At 32.7% G+C, this 19,820-nt stretch overlaps 1 protein-coding gene and 1 long non-coding RNA gene across 81 annotated transcripts in view; one reads left to right on the forward strand and one right to left on the reverse strand.

Annotated features, from left to right (window-relative positions):
• The window catches only part of LOC127731065 (ATP-dependent translocase ABCB1-like), an 85,468-nt gene that overhangs the window by 35,131 nt on the left and 30,517 nt on the right, over positions 1-19,820 (reverse strand). For 29 of the 31 annotated variants that reach the window (XM_052239874.1, XM_052239875.1, XM_052239873.1 and 26 more), the window contains 10 exons: positions 19,376-19,553; positions 17,961-18,074; positions 17,056-17,166; positions 15,916-16,041; positions 11,577-11,780; positions 10,897-11,067; positions 10,233-10,394; positions 9,347-9,368; positions 7,282-7,293; positions 266-417 (listed from right to left, as the gene is read on the reverse strand). In XM_052239874.1, the coding sequence (XP_052095834.1) occupies positions 266-417; positions 7,282-7,293; positions 9,347-9,368; positions 10,233-10,394; positions 10,897-11,067; positions 11,577-11,780; positions 15,916-16,041; positions 17,056-17,166; positions 17,961-18,074; positions 19,376-19,553 (1,252 nt within the window). The remainder of the gene's footprint in view (positions 1-265; positions 418-7,281; positions 7,294-9,346; positions 9,369-10,232; positions 10,395-10,896; positions 11,068-11,576; positions 11,781-15,915; positions 16,042-17,055; positions 17,167-17,960; positions 18,075-19,375; positions 19,554-19,820) is intronic. The other 2 variants (XM_052239885.1, XM_052239876.1) reach the window with 1 other exon arrangement.
• LOC127731066 (uncharacterized) lies at positions 424-7,274 on the forward strand. Of its 50 annotated transcripts, none has more exons than XR_007995471.1 (9): positions 424-2,806; positions 2,853-2,944; positions 3,037-3,128; positions 3,221-3,266; positions 3,405-3,450; positions 3,589-4,094; positions 4,257-4,302; positions 4,436-4,573; positions 5,057-7,274. It is a non-coding gene; the product is annotated as an uncharacterized LOC127731066 (long non-coding RNA). The 50 variants fall into 50 exon arrangements; XR_007995468.1 differs by having other exon boundaries at positions 5,102-7,274; XR_007995462.1 differs by lacking the exon at positions 5,057-7,274 and adding an exon at positions 4,782-4,865 and having other exon boundaries at positions 4,436-4,619.

Consider the following 19,820-nt stretch of genomic DNA (forward strand, 5'->3'; position numbering starts at 1 on the left):
TTTTTCGTAAATTGTTTTGTTATAAATTAGGCTGTTAGTTTTCTAAGTTGTATTGTTTCATATTTTTATGTCAGGGCCATTAATAGCCGACTATAATGTTGAAGGCCGTACGGTTGCCTATAATTGCTTACATCCACTTCAATTTAACTTTGGTGGATAGTTGTCTTATTGGCAATCATACCACAACTCCTTATTTTTATATTTAACACCATGTCTCTCAGCACATTAATTATAATAAGTAATAAACTGTGAGTATATCACAAACCTTCTTTCCTTTCTTCTTCTTTTTATCAGTGACAGATTCCTGTTTTTCAAGAGCTGCAGATTTTCCATCTGATAAAGTAGACATCATTCGGTGTAATTTCTTATCGTCCGTCTTTTTTATTCCTTCTGTGTATTCCTTTATTAATTCTTCCTCTGAAAATCAAAATATTCTTTTTATCATAAATATAGTATCTGTTAGCATATCAAAAACACACAAGCTGTTAGGTATCAACATCTTGACATGATATTCAAAAACAGAACACAAGCCACATGTCATGTGTTTACCATTTTATATTCCATCTTTTAAAAGTGAACAAGGAAACTGCTGCAGTTTAGCATTACATTAGCATTGCAAGATTATGTGAAGGACAGCTTACACTTATATCTAAATGTTAATTAAACAAGGAATTATTTGAATCTGGAATAATTTTGAATTCTGGAAAATTGACAGGAAATTTATGATGAAAACTAACCCAATTTAGTTAGTTCATACAGAAATATCAGCGAAAGTAAAATTAACCTTAGCCTTTAGTTGGGTTAGTTTTCATCATACATTTCTTATCAGTTTTCCAGAATTCAAAATTATTTCAGATTCAAATAATTCCTTGTTATTTAATATATTTTCATTTTTAAAAAAGGTAAAATTCCAAACTGAGATATCAGTAAAACATTATTTATGGATAAACAAATCTCAAATGTATTATGCATACATATGGTTTTTAGCAATTTCTGACAGAATAAAACTTTAGCATACATAAATAATACTATGTTTCAAGAGAAAAAAAATTGAAGTTTTAGCAGTGAACAATACTTAAAAGGATAACCGGAATTATCAAAATGCATGCTTTGTTTATAAAAAAGATTCTGAAATGATCAACATAGAAGTAAATGGGTTTCTTAAAAAAGATTCATGAGGTTAAATATATGTGAAAATGTATATTCATGGTTAATATGTGCAACATATATTTAATCATAATATGATTAATTTCCTGGGAATTCAAAAAATTCTTTAAGGGAATACTTTTCTTGTCAACTGATGGATAAAGAATATCTATTTGTTAAAAATTGTTTATATATATCTATAAATAGAATGGTTGCTTTCTTGTGAAATGACATTATTTGAATTACCAAGTCAGGAATATGACAGTTGTTTTCCATTCTTTGAAGTGTTTGAGCTTTTGATTTTGCCATTTGATAAGGGACTTTCCTTTTTGAATTTTCCTTGGAGTTTGGTAATTTTGTTATTTTACTTTTTACATGTATAGAAGATGCATAGACTAAAACACTGAATTATATAACAGTAAAGTGAGTGACTCTTTCCGAAATATAGGTCAAGCTTGTGACACTTTCCTTAATATAAGTAAAGATTGTGACACAGCCATAAATAAAGATCAAATATAGGATACTTCCCCGCTAGATAAAGACCAACACATGTGACATAAAAATGGATAAAGATCAAACATGCGACACTGATCTGGACAAAGATCAAACATGTGACACTGATCTGGACAAAGATCATACATGTGACACTGTTTTGTAAGATCAAATATGTGACAATGCTCTGGTTAAATGACAAGCATGTGACACTACCCTGGATAACAGTTCAATGACACTATCCAGGATATAGGTCAAGCATGTGATATTGCCATGGACAAATTTCAACATATGACACTGCCCTGGATATTGGTCAAACATGCAACACTGCCCTGCATATAGGTCTAACATGTTACACTGCCCTGGAAAAAGGTTTCAATATGACTATCCTGGATGCAAGCTAATGATACTGAACTGGATTAAGGTCAAGCATGTTGTCGGGGATAAAAATCAAGCATGAGACTCTGCAATGGATAAAGGTAAGGCATCTGACAATTACATTGATGAAGGTCAAGCATATGATATACACTGCCCAAATATGTATAGATAATTTACAATTACAAAATTTGCCTTGCTCCTTATGATGGCACTATAAATCTAAGATAGCCATAACAATGGCTACAGAAATTTACCTCAAGAAGTTGATTATCATAGTCTTAAAAAAAAGAAGAGAATTTTACCTTGATGCCAATGAGATTATTTATATAGGTCATTTTTGAGTACATTTGATGTTATTGGAGCTGAACCTAGTTACATAATTATATAAGAGAAAAAGACTCAATTCTAAAAAGAAAAAGCCTTCATGAAGGACAGATTATAATCTCCTTTGTTGAAAGACTCGCTGTGTCCATGAGTCAACACATTATGTTACTTACGTTTAGACCATTTAGTTTTCTAGCAGAAATTATCAAATAATAAACTTAATCTCAGTAAGGGAGGTTTAAATGTCTTGGTTTAAACTAAAGCTTAATCTCAGTCCGGGAGGTTTAAATGTCTTGGTATAAACTTACGCTTAATCTCAGTCAGGGAGGTTTAAATGTCTTGGTATAAACTAACGCTTAATCTCAGTCAGGGATGTTTAAATGTCTTGGTATAAACTAACGCTTAATCTCAGTCGGGGAGGTTTAAATGTCTTGGTATAAACTAAAGCTAAATCTCAGTCAGGGATGTTTAAATGTCTTGGTATAAAATTACGCTTAATCTCAGTCAGGGAGGTTTAAATGTCTTGGTATAAACTAAAGCTTGATCTCAGTCTGGTAAGTTTAAATGTCTTGGTATAAACTAAAGCTAAATCTCAGTCAGGGATGTTAAAATGTCTTGGTATAAACTAAAGCTTAATCTCAGTCAGGGAAGTTTAAATGTCCTGGTATAAACTAAAGTTTAATCTCAGTCAGGGAGGTTTAAATGTCTTGGTATAAACTAAAGCTTAATCTCAGTCAGGGAGGTTTAAATGTCTTGGTATAAACTAAAGCTTAATCTCAGTCAGGGAGGTTTAAATGTCTTGGTATAAACTAGCGCTTAATCTCAGTCAGGGATGTTTAAATGTCTTGGTATAAACTAAAGCTTAATCTCAGTCAGGGAGGTTTAAATGTCTTGGTATAAACTAACGCTTAATCTCAGTCAGGGAGGTTTCAATGTCTTGGTATAAACTAAAGCTTAATCTCAGTCAGGGAAGTTTAAATGTCTTGGTATAAACTAAAGCTTAATCTCAGTCAGGGAAGTTTAAATGTCTTGGTATAAACTAAAGTTTAATCTCAGTCAGGGAGGTTTAAATGTCTTGGTATAAACTAAAGCTTAATCTCAGTCAGGGAGGTTTAAATGTCTTGGTATAAACTAAAGCTTAATCTCAGTCAGGGAAATTTAAATGTCTTGGTATAAACTAAAGCTTAATCTCAGTCAGGGAAGTTTAAATGTCTTGGTATAAACTTAAGTTTAATCTCAGTCAGGGAGGTTTAAATGTCTTGGTATAAACTAAAGCTTAATCTCAGTCAGGGAGGTTTAAATGTCTTGGTATAAACTAAAGCTTAATCTCAGTCAGGGAGGTTTAAATGTCTTGGTATAAACTAACGCTTAATCTCAGTCAGGGAGGTTTAAATGTCTTGGTATAAACTAACGCTTAATCTCAGTCAGGGAGGTTTCAATGTCTTGGTATAAACTAAAGCTAAATCTCAGTCAGGGATGTTTAAATGTCTTGGTATAAACTAAAGCTTAATCTCAGTCAGGGAAGTTTAAATGTCTTGGTATAAACTAAAGCTTAATCTCAGTCAGGGAAGTTTAAATGTCTTGGTATAAACTAAAGCTTAATCTCAGTCAGGGAAGTTTAAATGTCTTGGTATAAACTAAAGTTTAATCTCAGTCAGGGAGGTTTAAATGTCTTGGTATAAACTAAAGCTTAATCTCAGTCAGGGATGTTTAAATGTCTTGGTATAAACTAACGCTTAATCTCAGTCAGGGAGGTTTAAATGTCTTGGTATAAACTAAAGCTTAATCTCAGTAAGGGAGGTTTCAACGTCTTGGTATAAACTAAAGCTTAATCTCAGTAAGGAAGGTTTCAACGCTAAGTATAAACTAAAGCTTAATCTCAGTCAGAGATGTTACACTTAATCTCAGTCAGGGAGGTTTCAATGTCTTGGTATAAACTAAAGCTTAATCTCAGTCAGGGAGGTTTCAATGTCTTGGTATAAACTAAAGCTTAATCTCAGTCAGGGAGGAATGTTTTGGTATAAACTAACACTTAATCTCAGTCAGGGAGGTTTAAATGTCTTGGTATAAACTAAAGCTTAATCTCAGTCAGGAGGTTTAAATGTCTTGGTATAAACTAAAGCTTAATCTCAGTCAGGGAAGTTTAAATGTCTTGGTATAAACTAAAGTTTAATCTCAGTCAGGGAGGTTTAAATGTCTTGGTATAAACTAAAGCTTAATCTCAGTCAGGGATGTTTAAATGTCTTGGTATAAACTAACGCTTAATCTCAGTCAGGGAGGTTTAAATGTCTTGGTATAAACTAAAGCTTAATCTCAGTAAGGGAGGTTTCAACGTCTTGGTATAAACTAAAGCTTAATCTCAGTAAGGAAGGATTCAACGCTTAGTATAAACTAAAGCTTAATCTCAGTCAGAGATGTTACACTTAATCTCAGTCAGGAAGGTTTCAATGTCTTGGTATAAACTAAAGCTTAATCTCAGTCAGGGAGGTTTCAATGTCTTGGTATAAACTAAAGCTTAATCTCATTCAGGGAGGTTTAAATGTCTTGGTATAAACAAATGCTTAATCTCAGTCAGGGAGGTTTAAATGTCTTGGTATAAACTAACACTTAATCTCAGTCAGGGAGGTTTAAATGTTTTGGTATAAACTAACACTTAATCTCAGTCAGGGAGGTTTAAATGTCTTGGTATAAACTAAAGCTTAATCTCAGTCAGGAGGTTTAAATGTCTTGGTATAAACTAAAGCTTAATCTCAGTCAGGAGGTTTAAATGTCTTGGTATAAACTAAAGCTTAATCTCAGTCAGGGAGGTTTAAATGTAGGCCAGTGATGACTATTATATATGAATCCTTAACATAAGGTAATTTTCATGCATCTGTGAATTTAAAATTAACTATTAGCTTGAAATGTCAGAGTTATCCAATGTATTTGGAGGTTGAATAAATACGTGAACCATGAATATGACAAGTGACATTAACCTTCTTAAATATCATCAGACTATCAAAGATTGATATGCACATTATTTATATGGCTGTATATATTAAACAGTTTCATGCATGTGAACACAGATGAGAATGACAAAGTAACTCTATCTGTCCTTCTAAACTTTGACGAGGCAGGGAATAATGGTTTGCCATCATCCAAATTGTTGGGACTAGTGTTCTATTTTCAGGATCTTATATTTTTGGATAAATACATATATCATTACCTTCCTCTTCTACAACTAAATCACAGATAGCATGAAATTAAATATTTTAAAAATTAGCATTTCTTTACACATCAGCATAAATATTTTAGGCATAATGAAACATTGAAAATCAAAGTTTTTCTTTCATTAAAAAATAAAAATTTTCTGAAATATCTTTTACAATTTTGAGTATTATAATTTTTCTTTTAAGACGTTAGTATACATGAAATAAATATAAATATTCTGTATTTTTCTTAAGGGCTATTCCATTAAAATGTATGTGGGAGGGTAGGAAGGGACTTTCAAAATATCCCTACAACCAAAACCATTTTTTAGATAATTTTGCATAATGGTAATAGACGCATACTGAAAAAAGACCCATGACCCACATTCAATAATTAAACTTTCCTTCCTACCCTCCCACATACATTTTAATGGAATAGCCCTTAAAACTTTGTTGAAGATAGAACATTGTTTTTCATAAAAAATAACATATCATCAATCTTAAGATACTATCAAACAACCTTTGTTTTATCCCTTCTGATTCTGAAGTGTTAGGAATGATAAGATACAAGAAGCTGAAATGTATGTGCCTATAAGCTTTTTTTTTCTGTTATGCAATCATATAACTTTGACCTTTTACCCCTGACCTGGGTCTAGTTATCTTTTCCTCAAGCAGAAGCAATGCATCAATTTCATTGAAGATAAGACACATACATAATCCAGATTTCAAATATTTTCCATTTTTATTTTGACAGAATTTGTAAACTAATAAAAATAAATAACATGCATGAAATACTTCACAGTTTCTACAAAAGACACAGTGAGAATGTCCTCCACTGGGATCACTGAATTTTATATGTCAGCAAAATATAGACCAGAAATGCTAAGATGATTTTCATAAACATAGAAGACACTCGAAACAAAAATTTATAAACAGTAAAATCATTGTAACTTAAGAAATAAAGAACATCAAAATAGATAACATGCTAAACGGTACAACATATATATAATATCAAATGTACGTTACCAATGAATTCTACAGGATGAAAAATATATTATTGTCCTATCACTCCTCTTACAAACAATAAGAAAGAGAAAATTTGTTCAAATGACAGAGATAATTACCCCCAAATTCCTTCCTCAATACAGGTAAAAGCCACAAAAAATTGGGTCAAATTATCTTTACCATCAAGGAATACAATTATAACTCTTTCTTACAATTAAACTGAACAGGGGCTAATGAGCTTAAAACCCACAATCAAAGTCTATGTATTATAACTCTTTCTTACAATTAAACTGAACAGGGGCTAATGAGCTTAAAACCCACAATCAAAGTCTATGTATTATATTAAATAACTAGGTTTATCACAGATACATTTCCAAGGATGGAGCTAATAAAATAATTATCTAAACTGTTTGTACCTCTCTGCAGTACAGCTTAATTTTACTGCCAACAAATTCAAACTTTATTATAGTCTTTCAAAATTAATTTCATTAAGAATCCTTTTTCAAATTTCTCAAATACAATCTCATGATTTAAGGTTGGCACTAAAAATGAAGAATGGTGCTGGAGATCCAAGGGTGGGACTAAAAATTCAAAGTTGGAGTAGCTTCACCCATAAAGAGGCTGTGGTGATCCCCGAATGGTATATTGATCAAGTTACAATCTTCCTCATGTAAATCTAACAAATAATCAATACATATCATTTAAAACATTAATTAATCAACAATTTAAAAAGTAGCTAATACTATACCTTCTGCCTCAACTAGTAAAATCCAGAGATGTATGAAAATAGAACAAATATAGTGATTAATATGTGTGCACACTACAATCTATGATCACTGATGTATGCATTATGGATCCATCCTAAATGTAACATATATAACCTTAAATATGTATACATGCCACCAAATGACAAGGCAAGCTTACCAAACAGACATTTAGATATTGTCACATGGCCTCAAAAATAATAGGCAAGTACACAAACAATGTGACAACCTCTAAATCACACCATAACTTCAGAGAATCTGTTACATTTAATATCAGTCTTTTTTCATAAATCTCTTCTTTGTCAAACTGACTACTGTACTATGAATTTAACCAAGAACTTCAATTATATCATTCATACATCGAATTTAAAAAGTTCTACAGATTTTTTTTTTTATCTTTAATGCATTGCAATATATCCACAAATGTTTCTGAATATTTAAATAAGAACTGGTTTCTGTGAATATATTTGCATATTCAGATGTTTCTGTTAGGTTAATCAGCATATTTTTTAAGAAATTGAATTACATTGACAGAATCTCAAGACTGTTTCCATTATAATGGGCCCATAATGCACACATCTATTAGCCTTCAAACTAATGCATGAAATGATTTGTCTATATTCATGAAATGAATTACCTACTTTAGTGAAACTAACACACATTTTATGCTTATCTGGGTCTAAAGGACAATATTTTCACAATTGGTCTTACATTAACAATGGTTCTCTATTTCATTAATATTTGATACTTTAATTTATTTTGTATTCTTTGCATTTCAAAACTTACGGAAGTTTGCTACTCAGTTTCAAAATAACAAGCTTTTCATAACACTAGTATATATTGATAGAGGATTAATAAAGGAACCAAAAGAGCGAGAAATAAATATAGGTCCGTGTGCTTGTTTTCGAGATATTAGCCATTGAAATTTTGGCGGGAAAATGTTCTCTCTTGATTGTTCATAGCTTTATCATTGACAAGTTTAAGTTGTCAAAAACTATTAAAAATAACAAAGATTTTATAAGACTTTTACAGATGGCTTATAATTATACATGTAAAAGATTCATAAAAAGAAAAATGGGGGTTAGTGGGCAAAAATTTTTAAGGCTTTCAAATGGATAAAACCAGAGGATTCCGAAAATCTGACAAAAATTACAAAACATGACAAGCAAACATCCTTAAATTTAGATTCACACAATTTATTAATAGGAATATATGTTTCCGGTTTATATTTTTGATAATAAATATTAATATGTTTTTATAATTATATTATTAATTAATTTGCACATTAATTTATAAGTAATATATTTTGTTTTCATACTTCCTGATACCGGGTAATTAGATGTAGTTATTATTAAATAGTATAGGTAAATTCTGTTTATCTTGTTTTTTATTTTCATCAATGTTAAGTGAAAGATTTAAATCAATTTAAATGAAACATCTACGTGAAAATGATTATATACATATATATCTATGTATTGCTACAAGAATTTAGCATAAGCATTTGATGTTACAAGTTTTTAAAAGCTTTATACAAACATATAAGCTAAAACATTGTTAAATCAATAAATGATTAAAAATGTTTCAAATTTTGGGAGTGAATTGTCCCTTATTCTGAAACAGCCTACCACATTATAATAATGAATTGCAAACCAAGATATTGTTAGAATTTTTGTGAAGCAGTTCTATCATAAATATAAGTGGAAGCTAGTGCCATATTAAGTATATAACTTGTGCATAGAGATATAATCTCATGATGTACTGTGCATTCATTAGAACTTGTGGGATACTTATTTTCCTGGATTAGAAGTAGGTGTATTCATAGGGAACTAGTTTCATGGATTATATGAGATCAGGTGAACCATGAATTAAAGTGTTCAACAAAGCACAAATTTCCCATAGGCTTGTATGCTGAATTGTTTTATTCATGAACACACACTATTTCCCAAATCCAGGAAAATTTGTACACATGACAATAAATGAATTCCCAGTACCTCATTGCAAATACATTATGGCATTAAAAATCTATATACAGCAATAAATGTTACATACCTTCTACATCTACTTTCTTAGTCTGAAATATACAAATAAAATCTACTTTTTAGCTTTCTTTCCACCTAAATCATAGAATAAATAAACAGCAATAGGATTTATCATGAATTCTGTCCAATATTAAGTTTCTGCCAAGTTATTAATTAGCCTTGAGTTACATGTTTATTTTTCACCATTAGTGTAGTCAGTGAGGTGTACATACTGTAATGTAACGTTTTCACTATTTTACTTTAAGCCAGATTTTGATGTTAATTCCATGGTAATATTTACCTGTAATGTAACGTTTCACTATTTTACTTTAAGCCAGAGTTTGATGTTAATTCCATGGTAATATTTACCTGTAATGTAACGTTTCACTATTTTACTTTAAGCCAGAGTTTGATGTTAATTCCATGGTAATATTTACCTGTAATGTAACGTTTCACTATTTTACTTTAAGCCAGAGTTTGATGTGAATTCCATGGTAATATTTACCTGTAATGTAACGTTTCACTATTTTACTTTAAGCCAGAGTTTGATGTGAATTCCATGGTAATATTTACCTGTAATGTAACGTTTTCACTATTTTACTTTAAGCCAGAGTTTGATGTGAATTCCATGGTAATATTTACCTGTAATGTAACGTTTTCAATATTTCACTTTAAGCCAGAGTTTGATGTGAATACCATGGTAATATTTACCTGTAATGTAACGTTTTCACTATTTTACTTTAAGCCAGAGTTTGATGTGAATTCCATGGTAATATTTACCTGTAATGTAACGTTTTCACTATTTTACTTTAAGCCAGAGTTTGATGTGAATTCCATGGTAATATTTACCTGTAATGTAACGTTTCACTATTTTACTTTAAGCCAGAGTTTGATGTGAATTCCATGGTAATATTTACCTGTAATGTAACCAATGAGTTATAGACTCCATTCCTAGCCATGAGTTGATCATGAGTTCCTTGTTCTACAATCACACCATCTTTAAATCCAGCAATAATATCAGCGTTTTTGATGGTTGAAAGTCTATGAGCAATAACTAATGTTGTCCTACCAGCTCTTGCCTGAAAATTTAAGATATGGTTATTACTTTTAAGAAAACCATCATAAATCAGGCCATTAGTTTTCTCATTTGAACTGTTTTGTATTTGACATTTTGAGGCCTTGTATAGCTTGCTATGCAGTATAAAGGTTTTCCTTATTGTTGAAAGACGTTCGAAAACCTTTAGTTGCTAACTTCTACATTATTTGGTCTCTTGTGGAAAGTAGTCTCATTGCCAATCACACCACATCTTCTTATTTTTATATACATAGATTGACAATGGCTATTATTTAGTAAAAATAATACAAAAAGAATGTTTTTGTAAGTTTTGTAATGAAATTTTGGGAAATGTGCAAGTCAAGTTATAACTATTTAATATTGATGATGTTATCAAGAAAATCTATTAACCAGATTAACTGTGGTAAAAAAGGGAGTGAAAGTCATAAAGTCAAGTGAAATCATACTTTGTTGCATATAATATTTGAACATGCCTAAGCTTTTAACTTTTACAAGGTTTTACTTACTTTGTCTAGAGCTTCCTGTACTATGGACTCACTTTCCGTGTCTAGGGCTGAAGTAGCTTCATCAAGAAGAAGTATTTTTGGATCCCTTACAAGTGCTCTAGCAATGGCAACTCTTTGTTTTTGTCCTCCACTTAGCTGGGCTCCTCTCTCTCCAACTAATGTGTTAAATTTCTACAAATATTGCTTATCTTTGTTAAAACATGAAATGGTTACTACTATAAGTAAATTCTAAGTCCATTAAATCCAAATGTTAAAAAAATTAATTTTGTTTATTCAGTGAGGGGATATTGTCAAATGAGTGTAACTTGCTACTTGTTAAACAAATAAAAGAACCTATCAGAGCAAGTTCACAATGCTCCATATAGTATAGTAGGATAAAAATCAATAGGGCATCCCCTTATATGTTAGCATATATCCAAGTTTGGTTACAATCCAATGTAGTGTCCTTAAGTAATCATAGAGAACACCCTTTTCAGCAGATGTTTCTGTATATTTTTTGTTACTTTGTCCTTGAATTATTGACCTCAGAATCCATAGGGATCTTTTGATTACATGTGACTATATATGTAGGTTTGGTTCCAATCCCATGTAACATTCTAGGGTAATTATCTATAAAGCTCTTTGCTTTCAGTCTATTTTCTCATTACTGCTATGTCTACTATTTTACACAGTTAACTTACTTCAGGAAGATCCATTATAAAGTTGTAAGCATTTGCCATTTTGGTGGCTGCAATGACTTCATCATCAGTAACATTATTCCGTCCCATCCTTATATTATCTTTGATAGACATGGCAAACAAGATTGGTTCCTGGCTGACAATACCAATATGTTCTCTCAACCATTTCACATTTAAGTCCTTCAGATTATTTCCATCCAGGGTAATCTATATAGAGATGAATAAACACTGATTACCACAAAAATACACATAAAACTTCCTGTATCATCTGTTGTTTTATCACATTATTCATGTCCAATTTCATTTAATGACTATTGTTGACTATTCTAATATCCTTATGGTCTATGTCAGTGTTCCATGTCCAGATATATCGCAAGAAGGGAGTTAGAATTTACCTTAACAGTCTATGTTGGTGTTCCATGTCCAGACATATCTCAAGAGGGAGATAGGATTTACCTTTACAGTCTATGTTGGTGTTCCATGTCCAGACATATCTCAAGAGGGAGTTAGGATTTACCTTTACAGTCTATGTTGGTGTTCCATGTCCAGACATATCTCAAGAGGGAGTTAGGATTTACCTTTACAGTCTATGTTGGTGTTCCATGTTCAGACATATCTCAAGAGGTAGTTAGGATTTACCTTTACAGTCTATGTTGGTGTTCCATGTTCAGACATATCTCAAGAGGGAGTTAGGATTTACCTTTACAGTCTATGTTGGTGTTCCATGTTCAGACATATCTCAAGAGGGAGTTAGGATTTACCTTAACAGTCTATGTTGGTGTTCCATGTTCAGACATATCTCAAGAAGGGAGTTAGGATTTACCTTTACAGTCTATGTTGGTGTTCCATGTTCAGACATATCTCAAGAGGGAGTTAGGATTTACCTTAACAGTCTATGTTGGTGTATCATGTCCAGACATATCTCAAGAGGGAGATAGGATTTACCTTAACAGTCTATGTTGGTGTATCATGTCCAGACATATCTCAAGAGGGAGATAGAATTTACCTCAACAGTCTAGTGTGGTGTTCCATGTCCAGACATATCTCAAGAAGGGAGATAGGATTTACCTTTACAGTCTATGTTGGTGTTCCATGTCAAGACATACCTCTAGAGGGAGATAGAATTTACCTCAACAGTCTAGTGTGGTGTTCCATGTCCAGACATATCTCAAGAGGGAGTTAGGATTTATCTTTACAGTCAATGTTGGTGTTCCATGTCCAGACATATCTCAAGAGGGAGTTAGGGTCTATGTTGGTGTTCCATGTCCAGACATATCTCAAGAGGGAGATAGAATTAACCTCAACAGTCTATGTTGATGTTCCATCTCCAGACATATCTCAAGGAGGAGTTAGGATTTACTTTTACAAGTCTATGTCGGTGTTCCATGTCCAGACATATCGCAAGAAGGGAGTTAGAATTTACCTTTACAGTCTATGTTGGTGTTCCATGTCCAGACATATCTCAAGAGGGAGTTAGGATTTACCTTTACAGTCTATGTTGGTGTTCCATGTTCAGACATATCTCAAGAGGGAGTTAGGGTCTATGTTGGTGTTCCATGTCCAGACATATCTCAAGAGGGAGTTAGGATTTAACTTAACAGTCTATGTTGGTATTCCATGTCCAGACATATCTCAAGAGGGAGTTAGGATTTACCTTTACAGTCTATGTTGGTGTTCCATGTTCAGACATATCTCAAGAGGGAGTTAGGATTTATCTTTACAGTCTATGTTGGTGTTCCATGTCCAGACATATCTCAAGAAGGGAGATAAGATTTACCTCAACAGTCTATGTTGGTGTTCCATGTCCAGACATATCTCAAGAGGGAGTTAGGATTTATCTTTACAGTCTATGTTGGTGTTCCATGTCGGAACATATCTCAAGAAGGAGTTAGGATTTACCTTTACAGTCTATGTTGATGTTCCATGTCCAGACATATCTCAAGGAGGAGTTAGGATTTACCTTTACTGTATATGCAGGGATTGGTGTTAAAATTTTGGCATGGTAGCCCACAGCTTAAATTTTGTAGCCAATATTTACAGTTCTATACAAGAAAATCAGAAATTTTAGAAGCCCACACCAAATTTTAGGGGCCAATTTCAAACCCTGCTATGTTGGTGTTTCATGTCTAGACATATCTCAAGAAGGAGATAGGATTTACCTTAACAGTCTATGTTGGTGTTCCATGTCCAGACATATCTCAAGAAGGAGATAGGATTTACCTTAACAGTCTATGTCGGTGTTCCATGTCCAGACATATCTCAAGAAGGAGATAGGATTTACCTTAACAGTCTATGTTGGTGTTCCATGTCCAGACATATCTCAAGAAGGAGATAGGATTTACCTTAACAGTCTATGTCAGTGTTCCATGTCCAGACATATCTCAAGGAGGAGATAGGATTTACCTTTACAGTCTATGTTGGTGTTCCATGTTCAGACATATCTCAAGAGGGAGTTAGGATTTACCTTTACAGTCGATGTTGGTGTTCAATGTCCAGACATATCTCAAGAAGGAGTTAGGATTTACCTTAACAGTCTATGTTGGTGTTCCATGTCCAGACATATCTCAAGAGGGAGTTAGGATTTACCTTTACAGTCTATGTTGGTGTTCCATGTCCAGACATATCTCAAGAAGGAGATAGAATTTACCTTAACAGTCTATGTTGGTGTTCATGTCCAGACATATCTCAAGAGGGAGTTAGGATTTACCTTTACAGTCTATGTTGGTGTTCCATGTCCAGACATATCTCAAGAAGGAGATAGAATTTACTTTAACAGTCTATGTTGGTGTTCATGTCCAGACATATCTCAAGAGGGAGTTAGGATTTACCTTTACAGTCTATGTTGGTGTTCCATGTCCAGACATATCTCAAGAGGGAGATAGAATTTACCTCAACAGTCTATGTTGGTGTTCCATGTCCAGACATATCTCAAGAGGGAGTTAGGATTTGACCTTTACAGTAGATGTTGGTGTTCAATGTCCAGACATATCTCAAGAGGGAGTTAGGATTTACCTTTACAGTCTATGTGGGTGTTCCATGTTCAGACATATCTCAAGAGGGAGTTAGGATTTACCTTTACAGTCGATGTCGGCGTTCAATGTCCAGACATATCTCAAGAAGGGAGTTAGGATTTACCTTTACAGTAGATGTTGTTGTTCCATGTTCAGACATATCTCAAGAGGGAGTTAGGATTTACCTTTACAGTCTATGTTGGTGTTCAATGTTCAGACATATCTCAAGAGGGAGTTAGGATTTACCTTAACAGTCTATGTCGGTGTTCCATGTCCAGACATATCTCAAGAGGGAGTTAGGGTCTATGTTGGTGTTCCATGTCCAGACATATCTCAAGAGGGAGATAGAATTTACCTTTACAGTCTATGTTGGTGTTCCATGTCCAGACATATCTCAAGAGGGAGATAGAATTTACCTCAACAGTCTAGTGTGGTGTTCCATGTCCAGACATATCTCAAGAGGGAGTTAGGATTTACCTTAACAGTCTATGTTGGTGTTCCATGTCCAGACATATCTCAAGAAGTGAGATAAGATTTACCTTTACAGCTGTCTATTTTGGTGTTCCATGTCCAGACATATCTCAAGAAGGAGTTAGGATTTACCTTTACAGTCTATGTCGGTGTTCCATGTCCAGACATATCTCAAGAGGTAGTTAGGATTTACCTTTACAGTCTATGTTGGTGTTCCATGTCCAGACATATCTCAAGAGGGAGTTAGGGTCTATGTTGGTGTTCCATGTCCAGACATATCTCAAGAAGGGAGATAAGATTTACCTCAACAGTCTATGTTGGTGTTCCATGTCCAGACATATCTCAAGAGGGAGTTAGGATTTACCTTTACAGTCTATGTGGGTGTTCCATGTCCAGACATATCTCAAGAGGGAGTTAGGATTTACCTTAACAGTCTATGTCGGTGTTCCATGTCCAGACATATCTCAAGAAGGAGATAGGATTTACCTTTACAGTCTATGTTGGTGTTCCATGTTCAGACATATCTCAAGAGGGAGTTAGGATTTACCTCAACAGTCTATGTTGGTGTTTCATGTCCAGACATATCTCAAGAGGGAGAAATGAAAATTCGTAATTAGTTGAACATTTAAATTTGTGGTTCAACTGTACCCATGAAAATTGAGATAAATAATTATGAATCCTGAGCATTCATGACCAAACATTGAAAACTGAAATTATATTGTTAGGTATGCATATTGTTTTTGCCTTTATTCTTCCTGTCTTGTCCTTATTATTCAAAGATTTTTCAGCTTAGTGACACTATTTTGTGAGTTATCTCCAGTTAATGTATTGCCTTTTAAAACTTATTAAAACAAACTTACAGTTCCATCTTCAGGGTCATAAAATCTTGTCATTAACTGTACACAGGTACTTTTACCACACCCACTAGATCCTACTAGGGCAACTGTCTGACCAGGTTGTACAGTTAGGTCCACTCCCTTCAAAACCTGTTAGATAAATGTTAAACATGAAAAGCATTTTGTAATTCCCAAGAAGCTCAGACAATTGAACACAATAGTCTTCCCATTTCTGATCGACAACAATGATCTAAGTATAACTTACACTTTAATATTTGATTTTACTTCACAACTAAAGTATTTACTTGATAACTACAATAGTAAAAAGACAAAGTAAAATGACCACTGTCTTTTGATCTGTTCACACGTTCTACTCAAGGACATCTTCTGTGATAAATTATGATTAATTTTAATCTCTATATAAGTTGTACAAGTTGTAATGTTGTACAAATTATAGTTCGTACAGCGTTTTTGTACAAGTTATTTAGCCTAAATCCTTCTGTCATCAGGTGAAACAATGTTCAAAGTTAACAAGCTTGATCTATCACTCATAAATATATAAAGTTCAATCTAACATAATATGCTTTGTTCTTTTAGGTCTAACGCCGCTAATGAGGACACCAGCTATGGTTAGATTCCTTTTATAGTTTTTTGCTAATACTAGTTTCTAATCAAAAAAATTATCTTATAGTGTACTCATATAAACATTGCATAAGTGTTGTGTTTTTGACTGTAGCATGTAGTCACGTAAATATGTCAATTAACGATAGTTATACGTCCCTGGCTTCCAAATATTTGTCTCTGAGTGTTCCTGATGAAGGTAAATCCAGAAAAGTGCTTTGGACGTATTAAAATAATAAAGTGTTATTTCCATTTCTTACAGTTACACAAGATTATATGTGTAATTACATCTACACAGTTTATATGTGTAATTTTAGCTACACAAAATTATAGGTGTGGAACTTATTCAGGGCCCAGTATTCAAGCATACCAGAAAGAGGTAAATTTAACAGAAAATAGTCCCTACACATAGATGTATCTTGACATAAAATGACTGCATTATATTTGAACTAAAGCCAATATAGCTACGAATGCTTGAAATTGGAGAATTTAACAGGAAACGATGGAGCTTGATGATATAACTGGTTTTATTTTTATACATACCTGGACTTCCTTCCTTGCAGGATAAGTAAATTTAACATTTCTGAACTGTATACTCCCTGTCACCTTGTCAGGCTTTGTTCCTACTTCAGAATAGCTATCAATCTCTGGAACCTAAACATATATACACATATCATATAAATAGATTCTTCAGAGAAGCTATCAATCTCTGGAACCCTAAACATATCATATAAATAGTCCATTACAAAATTAAGAGGATTCATTTTGAAAAAGGCATAATTTTTTGAAAAGATACATATTCACCTTCAAATTAAATCAAACTGTAGTTAGAATCAGGAATTTGGATGGAATTTGTGGCATTCTATTAAAAGCTTTAATATAGCTTTGTGTTTTGGTTTACTGTACCTAAACTTGTTTTGATATGAGCTTCAATATCTATAAAATTAGTAAAGAAATTTAAAAGTTCTATAAAATAAAAAATGATTTGTACAGAGCCTTTATGAGCTTAACTTAACATATTGTCATTTGTTAATTGTAAAATAATGCATGTTGACTTCTAGATATCTTTTGTTTGTTATAGTTGTTGGGTTACTGTCTCAATGATGATTATATAAAATCTCCTTTTATTCATAAATATTGTAGTTTTAAAAAAGAATGGTTAAAATTGAACAAATATTTTAAAACACTGTACCAAGAAACAAAATTTTCTCTCAAAATAAGCACATGTTATCTTCCATCTGTCTTTTTCAGATATATCAATAAGTCAATTTGAGGTTGTTTACAAAATAACATGGATTTAGATTGGAAAATATAACACCATAAGTTTCTAAGCTGGATCAAAACAACCGCTGGACAAGGCCATTAGTATATATTATATAAGTAATGTTAATTTGGCATTATCCATCATTATTTCAGGTTTGTTTTATTATCAATAGACCAAGCCTTACCAATTTAATGATGTCAAAGACAACATAAGCTGCTCCTCTGGCTGATGCCAATGATTGTAGTGGTGGAGCAACATTACCAATCGACCAGGCACCAATCAAAACAGAGAAAAATATCTGAAATAAAAAGAAAAATGGTGGAGAAATGATATCAATGGACCAGGCACCAATCAAAAGTGAAAACTATCTGAAATATCAAGCACAAAATAACATCAAGAGTAATTATCTCTTTTAACCCTGTTATTTCTTTAAACAGGGGGTTGTATCACATTTAAAATTGCAAGAAGGGAATCTTAATTAAATATTGAAAGTTTTACTTATTACATACGAAATCTGAATTTTGTGTTTGGGTTCCTATTAAGTACCTGATATTTCAGGAATGATAAGAAATACACCATGACTACTGAAAACACCCAAATCTTCTGGTCATTGTTGGCTTTTTTAAAATGAAAAAGTTAATTAACAGCCTTTATATTCTCCTAAGGGACATTCAAAAATTTCGTAAGGACTGTTGTACTAATAAATTACTGTGGATTCATTATTTTCTAGATTTTCCTGGATATTTGATTCTGTGGTTTACCCACATCCACAAAATCCACAATGATTGGTATTCCATGAATAATAATGAAATGTCAGTGGTTGTAAAAAAAAAGACTACAGCTCATAAATGCAACGACCAAGCTTTTAAGCTATTGTTTCAGTTGAATTGCAATCTCATTGATGCACACCAAACATTTCATTCTATATATATCTTACAATAAAACAACCAAAGCATAAACACAATTAAGATGACAGAAACTGGCCCAATACTTCAACCTAAAAGATTATATCAGATGACATATTGTGAACAAAAAATAAAACAAAAATGTCTTAATGAGAATAAATTAGAACAAAGTACTTATAATAATTTCAATGTGCATTGTTTCATTGTGAAAACAAGTTGGACTGTGAGCTATTGCTCACTATTGACACCCCAAATATGAGTATTCAGAAAGGAAGTTCATGAGTGATGGATGTTAAAACATATCAAAAGGTAAAGTACACTCATATGAAGCTTGAAACCCAATTTTAGGAAGAAATGATTCATATTTCACAGAAAAAGGCAACAAAAATTTGCAAATGGCCACTGTGTGTAAGAATTTATAAGTATTCGGTAAACAGCAAGTTGATTAGCGATGAACGTGAAAATACATTCCATGGTAAAGCATCACATGATGATTAATACAAAATATCAGGAAGCTCTGATTTGTAGTTCCTCAGAGAAATGAGACCAACATTTCATTGGTTAGATGGACGGAATATAAACCATTATAAACACCCCCCCCCCCCCCTCCTTGGTGAATCCAGTTATACAAATTCCTCTTATTTTGTGATTTGCATAGATTCTATGTTTATTTAATCATATATTCAATACTTACAATCAAAACTTTTCCAATAGTATAGTTATCAGATTCCTCTCTAACTAGTTTGGCTCCATACCAAAACCCAAGAGCATAGGCTCCAAACATAACAACATATACTAATCCCACAGAAAAGCCATTAGTATAACCCTTCCTAATACCAACATCCTTGGCATTTTGTAGGTGGGAATTGTACCTATAAATAGTTTTAATGGTCATACATGACTTGGTATATGAGTTGGAATTGTACCTATAAATTATTTTAATGGTCGTACATGGCTTGGAATTTTGTAGGTGGGAATTATACCTATAAATAGTTTTAATGGTCATACATGACTTGGTATATAAGTTGGAATTGTAACTATAAATAGTTTTAATGGTCATACATGGCTTGGCATTTTGAAGGTTATAATTGTACCTTTATAAATACTGTTTAAATGGTCATACATGACTTGGCATTTCA

Source organism: Mytilus californianus, unplaced genomic scaffold, assembly GCF_021869535.1.
Source record: "Mytilus californianus isolate M0D057914Y unplaced genomic scaffold, xbMytCali1.0.p SCAF_2, whole genome shotgun sequence".
In the NCBI taxonomy this organism is placed as follows: Eukaryota; Metazoa; Mollusca; class Bivalvia; order Mytilida; family Mytilidae; genus Mytilus; species Mytilus californianus.